General features: G+C 36.3%; 1 protein-coding gene across 1 annotated transcript in view; it reads left to right on the forward strand.

Annotated features, from left to right (window-relative positions):
* LOC106868740 (uncharacterized) overlaps positions 1 to 7,437 on the forward strand; it is a 61,736-nt gene that overhangs the window by 42,859 nt on the left and 11,440 nt on the right. The window contains exon 4 of the mRNA XM_052974998.1: positions 3,604 to 3,798. Within this exon, the coding sequence (XP_052830958.1) occupies positions 3,604 to 3,798 (195 nt within the window). The remainder of the gene's footprint in view (positions 1 to 3,603; positions 3,799 to 7,437) is intronic.

Below are 7,437 nucleotides of genomic sequence, written 5' to 3' on the forward strand. Positions count from 1 at the left end.
AGTGGTGAGGCACGACCTTCGAACATTGGGCCTCACTGAAGCGATGACTTCTGACCGAGACCTTTGGAAATATGCGGTGCGTGAGAAGACCCGGCAAGCCAAGTGAGACCTAAATCTAAGGCCTCAGCCAGTCCACTTATGTGTACCTTCCTTCATTGGACTCCACTTGTGAAGACTTGTTGAGGCAAGTGAAATCGAAATCGAGTTAAATTCGATGACTGGCACCCATGCCAACGTCGTCTCCTTCATTGGACACGAAACTCAGCTTGCAAAGACTTATTGGGGCAAGCGAAAGCGAAATCATGATGGCACCTGTGCCCAGCGTCGCCTTTCTGGCACTTGTGCCCGTGCCATGCGTAAGAACTTTCGAGCGAGATCGTTGCCAGTGCCCCTGGGCTGGCTCTTGTATGGGTGGCACATAAAAGACACCATTTCGAGCGTGGCCGTTGCCAGTACCGCCTGACTGGCCTTCGTGCGGGTGACACGTAAAAGCACCCACTAAACTCTCTGAGTGGTTGGCGTTAGGAAGGGCATCCAGCTGTAGAAACTCTGCCAAATCAGATTGGAGCCTGGTGTAGCCATCTGGTTTCACCAGTCCTCAGTCAAATCGTCCAACCCATGCTAGCATGGAAAGCAGACGTTAAATGATGATGATGATGATGATGATGATATATATATATATATATATATATATATATGACTTATCTCATATATTAGGATGTTCTGAAAGCAATTGTGTTTTTTCACCACTATGTAATGTAAATCAGTCAATCACCTTAGAGCCAAGGTCAAATGGGTGGGAACTGTCTAGAAATAGAATATAATCTCTTCTATCTGGCAGTGTGCCATTCATAGTTATTTTGGTAATTAACCTCATGGAGGATAAGAACTTTATGAAACAACATATTGATCATTGTATGAATTTCAAGAGAAAAGTACTGCTATAAAAACAACGAAAACATCCGTGAAGTGTATCCAGATAAAGTGAAAGCTCGTACATGTCAGCTGTGGTTTAAAAGGTTTGAAGATGGTGATTGTAACATATCTGACAAGCTTCACTCTGGAAGATGACCCACTCTGAATGATAACCTTTTGAATGAGACTATTTATTGTATTGGATCCACATCAAAGCACCATGTAGCACAAAAATTTAATATATGTCATGTCCAACTATCCACAGACATCTCAAGCAAATTGGGAATTTGATTTCCACATAAGCTTACACTTGAGAACCGAACAACACATTCCATCATCTGCAGCAGTCTTCTAACCAGAAGTAACAGCCTGTCATTTCTGCACTGCATTGTTACAGGTGATGAAAAATGAGTTTTGCATCACAACAGAAAACAGAAAAGACAATGGTTATCATGTAATGAGAGGCCAGTGCCAGCACCAAAACCAGAGCTCCATCCACAAAAGTCCTTGCTCTATGTTTGGTGGAACATGAAAGGTATCATCCATTACGAGCTATGGGAACATGGAAGCTCTATCAATGCAGATGTCTGTTGCAAACAGACATGGTCGGGGGAGGGGGTTATACAGTGATGATGTTTTGTTCACTTTCATAAACCTACCATGTTAAAATAGAATAGTATAGGAAAGAAATTATTTAAGTTTTCAAAGGGCTAGAATTATCCATCTCAGTAGAGGAAGAGCATACCATAGTTAATATCTTGGATATTAATTTAGATTTGAGTATGAGAGTATTCCAACAATACCATAAACCTAATGACAACCTCAGGTGTATCAACTTGAACAGTAATTATCCTAAAAGTATAACCAATTCCATAGACAATAACATCTCTATTTGCATTCAGTTATTAACCAAATTGAACACTGTTAACATTTTTGAAGAGGACTGGTGCCTAGCTACATTTTGGCATAAACAAAATGAGATTTGATCCAGTAGAAAAAGGTTTACATAAAAATTTGAGGCAACGTTATAGGAGAGTAAGTAACACCACCAATCAAGTTTAGATCTAAATAACATTTTTATTTTAAAAGCAAAATATATTTATCTTAGCTTCAGTGATAGAAGAGAGCATGAAGAATTTCATAGTTTTGTTTCCATGCAACAAAAATTTGTATAAAAAGTTGTGAGGTAAAATATCATGAAAAAAATATAAGTAAAGCAAAAAATTGGATTTAAGTATAATTAACTTTTTTATTTTAAAAACAAACTATATTTTAATTAAGCTTAAATGATAGAGCTCAATTCAAGGAATTTCATGGTATCAATCTCATGCAATGAAGTTTTAAAAGAAAAATGTTATGAGTGTTTGTTTCTCAAATTTAAGGGTGCTAATATAGTTTTATCCTTTTTTATGAATATAGTCCTCTGAGGGGACTTTTAATATATGTCGCTGGCGTCATTGAGATAAAAAATTAACAACAATGCTAACTAACACATTTGACACATTATTAATTAGTATAATAGCATAGCCTGGCAAAAATGTGGATTACATGGAAAAATGTGAGCAAGAGAAATAATATTCTTAGGATTATAATTACAAGACAAGTTATTACATCTGGTAAAGTACAGAACAAGAAAATTTTTACTTAAAATATTGCAGCTAACGATAAAGTTTGTATATAAAAATTATTTTATTTTAATTTACAAAGTAACATTATAATTAAAAAGGTACCATCGTTTTGTTAAAATATTGACACACTAGAATACTTAAAAAATGAGAGTCAGAGGTATCAATATAGCTAAAGTTTTATGCAAAGTAGAATAGTACATATGGTAGGCAAATTCATTATGTAAAAAATAGGCATTGGGTCAAGACTAAAAATGTGAAGACTTGGATATAACTTAGGAAATAACTCAAGCAAATTTTACTATGAATTTGTTGTTATAGGTAGATTTTACTGTAATAGATAACTAATCTTTGTATTATTCTATTTATTGTACTAACTAATTATGTACTACTATTACTTTTTATGATCTATTTTCAAATTTCTAATTATTAATAAATAATTTTTTTAATTAATTTTTTTTAAAGTGCAAAAAATATTTTGAGTTATTTTTAATTTTTAATAGAAGTAACAAGTTATAACAAATAGAAGTAATAACTTGTAATAAAATTTTTGGTTTTAATAAAAGCTAATATTTTCTAAATCTAAATATTTTTTTTTGAAACTTTATCCTTAGCTGCGATATTCTAAGTAAAAATTTTCTTGTTCTGTACTTTACCAGATATAATAAGTTGTCCTGAACTTTTCCAACTGTAAAAACTTGTCCTGTACTTTTCCAGGTTTATAATCTTAAGAATATTATTTCTCTTGCTTGCATTTTTCCATGTAATAACGTATGAGGAAATTCCTATTAAAGGACAAAGATAAATTCATCCAGATAAATATATAATATATAATATATATTTACACACACACACACTACATTTATATGAGTTTGATTGTCATGAGATGTGCTACTTCTGAATGTGTACATATCTGACTGGATTTGAACTACAAACTTTTATTTCTAAACCAAGAGTATACAGCCAAGAATAAGATAACTGATGACGATCATTGATGAAATGGATTGAAATAATTGGGAAAATTATAATCTTAGTTTTTTTTAAAATTTTTTACTTCTTCTAGTAAAAGGTAAATTGGTACCACATAAGCTGTCCGAGTCATTTCCTCTTCTAAGAATGGTCTGTGAGAAAGAAAAAAAGGTAATGTTTGCTGGTGATTCCTCTGAACATTCATCTGAATTTGAGCCTCAAGACATCTTAGATTTCCTGACCGATTCCAAAAATTTTGATGTCAGTTTGTCAGAGTCGTTTACACCTGGTATGTATTTTTTTAAATGAAATATTTTTCATTGGTATTTATCTTTCCTTTGATATTTTACTTGTTTCAGTCATTGACCGTGGCCATGCTGGAACACCGCTTTTTATCTGGTACTTATTCTATTGGTCTCTCTCTTTTGCTGAACCACTAAGTTACTAGGATGTAAACAAACACTAGCTGGTAGTGGTGGGGAACAAACACAATCGCAAAAACACTCACACACTCTCTCTCTTTCTGTCTCTCTCTGTCTCTGTCTCTCTCTCTCTCACACACGCACATACATGAGTTCAAATTCCCCTGAGGCCAACTTTGCCTTTCATCCTTTTGGGGTTGATAAATTAAGGACCAGTTACATACTGGGGTCGATGTAATCGACTGGTCCCCTCTCCAAAAATGTCAGGTCTTGTGCCTCCAGTAGAAAGGATTATAATTATTATCATTATTATTATTATTATTATTATTATTATTATTATTATTATCATTTTTTTTTAAGCAGCAAGCTGGCAGAATCACTAGCATGCTGGGCAAAATGCTTAGAAGCATTTCATCCATCTTTACATTCTGAGTTCAAATTCCACTGAGGTCAACTTTGCCTTTCATCCTTTCAGGGTCGATAAAATAAGTACCAGTTGAGTACTGGGGTCGATGTAATCAACTGCCCCCACTTCCCCCAAATTTCAGGCCTTTTGCCTAGTGTAGAAATAATTGTTATTATTATTATAAATGCAGTGAACTAGTAGAATCATTAGCAGCATTTTTCTGTCTTTATGTTCTGAGTTCAAATTTTGCTGAGGCTGACTTTGCTTTTCATTCTTTCAGGGTCGATAAAATAAATACCAGCTGAGTACTGGGGTCAATGTAATTGATTTATCCCCTCCCCGAAATTGCTGGCTTTTTGCCAAAATTTGAAAAGAATATATATTAGTATAGTGTTGTTGTTGTTGGCACTCTGTCGCTTACGACGTCGAGGGTTCCAGTTGATCCGATTAATGGAACAGCCTGCTCGTGAAATTAACGTGCAAGTGGCTGAGCACTCCACAGACATGTGTACTCTTAATGTAGTTCTCGGGGATATTCAGCATGACACGGTGTGACAAGGCTGACCCTTTGAATTACAGGCACAACAGATACAGAAAGTAAGAGTGAGAGAAAGTTGTGGTGAAAGTGTACAGCAGGGTTCGCCACCATCCCCTGCAGGAGCCTTGTGGAGCTTTAGGTGTTTTCGCTCAATAAACACTCACAACGCCCGGTCTGGGAATCGAAACCGCGATCTTGTGACCACGAGTCTGCTGCCCTAACCACTGGGCCATTATGCTTCCACTAGTATAGTGTTAACTATATGCTAATACAATATTAACCAGGTCAGTTGAATATTTTATGCTAACGAATCTGGGAAACTGTTGTCTAAGACTTTTTATGATAAATACAAAGAATGCCTAAGATATTTTTCTATTGTATAGTTGATGAACAAGCCATGTTTATGGATGGTATGTCATATTTATATTGAATTAATGATAACTTTTTTTATAATTTCATATTTATTTAATATAGTAAAGGGAGACTTATCTAATTAAAATTTTTTTTTTAGTTAATTTAAAACCAATTTAGGAATATTGAGTGAAACCTAGTAACCAGTTGATCTACAAACTGGACCTCATCTCATTGAGGGGTGCCAGTGTGCAATAATGTTGTAGAGAAGAAGGCCCCAAAATGGCACACATTCTTTCCTGATGACCCCATAAGCTTATGGGATTATTGTCTTTAGACAAAGGTGATATAATCAATGTTTAAATGCCTTTGGTCACAGATCTGCTCAAGTATGGCTGACCTGTATCTAGACCACAACATCATTTATATTTCTAATATCCTTGAGAAAAGTAAGAAGATTATGAAGAGAAACAGCATAGTTTCTCCTCATAAATTTGTACTCTTGTGATTAAGAAATACATTTTAACAGATTCCAGTTGAGCAATGTAAGTGACATTTTGATATTTTCTTCAGAATTTTATTTGATTTTCATTTTTATTTTAAATCTTAATCAGAGTTTCAATGAACAAATGTAGAATAATATTTATGTTCAAATTATGCAATAGAAGCAGCTCTATAGTAAAACCTTTAGTAATATAACATACGTAATGTCTGTGTGTAGTTGAAAAGCCAGAAAATAGTTTTTCGTCCAGGTAAAACTCCCTTATAGACATATTGCATTAAAAATACAGACTTCAGAACTAGACAAAAAAAAAAAAATCACACTAGAAGTGACCATGAGAGTGACAAATACTTATTTCACTATGGTTGCAGCTTCTCAATGTCATGTACTCATGTCACTTCTGAAAGGAAATAAAATCAGCTAATCTTGAGATATATAGAGATAGGATATCAGCTATACACTAGTTTGTGAAAGCACCACATGTTGTTGGCACTCCGTCGCTTACGACGTTGAGGGTTCCAATTGATTCGATCAACAGAACAGCCTGCTCGTGAAATTAACGTGCAAGTGGCTGAGCACTCCACAGACACGTGTACCCTTAACATAGTTCTCGGGGATATTCAGCGTGACACAGTGTGACAAGGCTGACCCTTTGAATTACAGGAACAACAAAAACAGGAAGTAAGAGTGAGAGAAAGTTGTGGTGGAAGAGTACAGCAGGGTTCGCCATCATCCCCTGCCGGACCCTTGTGGAGCTTTAGGTGTTTTCACTCAATAAACACTCACAACGCCTGGTCTGGGAATCAAAACCGCGATCCTATGACCGCGAGTCCGCTGCCCTAACCACTGGGCCATTGCGTCTCTACGAAAGCACCACATAAGCAGAATAAAATTCAAATTATGCAATAAAAGCAGCTCTATAGTTGTTATGCATCAGCTTGCTAGTTCTGGTAGGGTTGGGCAAGCATAATGCCAGAGGATCATTGCAGTATAGGAAATAGAGAAATCCTCATCATTTAACATCTTCCTTCGATACTGGCTTGGGTTGGACAGTTTGGCAGAAGCTGGGAAATCAGAACACTGCACCAAGCTCTACTGTTTTCTTCGGAATGGTTTCTATGGCTGGATGCCCTTCCTAGTGCCACCCACTTTACAGAGTGTACTGGGTGCTTTGTATGTGGCACCAACAGCAGTGAGGTTACCAAGTAACTTGCAAGACCAGTAGGACTAAGGGACATGGTTCTATGCCAGATGGTGAGAATAAATAGAGGGACAGAAACAAGTGTCTTGCAGTAAGAGAAAAGGAGAGAGAGAGGAAAAAGAAAAAGAGAGGAGAGAGAGAGAGAGAGATAAGATAGTGAAAATGTGATCAAGTGCACACTCAAGTTACAGGGAGAAGCATTTAGTAAAATAGAACAGTAAAGTAGATAGGGTGAGTGGTTGGGTAAGTTCACGAGGTTGTGAAAAGAGAGTGGGAGATGAAGGAGAGATGGGAATGTTGTGAGTGAACACAGGTGGAAGTAGAGGGTGTTAAGAAGATATTGATGCGACAACCGAAAATACAATTAGCATCATATCCCTATCTCCCGGGCTGGGTTTTGAACCCATACTCTGGTCAGTTGGGGACAATGGTATTTCCTTTGTCTCGTCGGCGACCACAGCTATTTTTAGCGTAGCTGCCCCCTTTCCGGTCACCGAAAGTTCAGCAG

Source organism: Octopus bimaculoides, chromosome 20 (assembly GCF_001194135.2).
Source record: "Octopus bimaculoides isolate UCB-OBI-ISO-001 chromosome 20, ASM119413v2, whole genome shotgun sequence".
Lineage (NCBI taxonomy): Eukaryota > Metazoa > Mollusca > Cephalopoda > Octopoda > Octopodidae > Octopus > Octopus bimaculoides.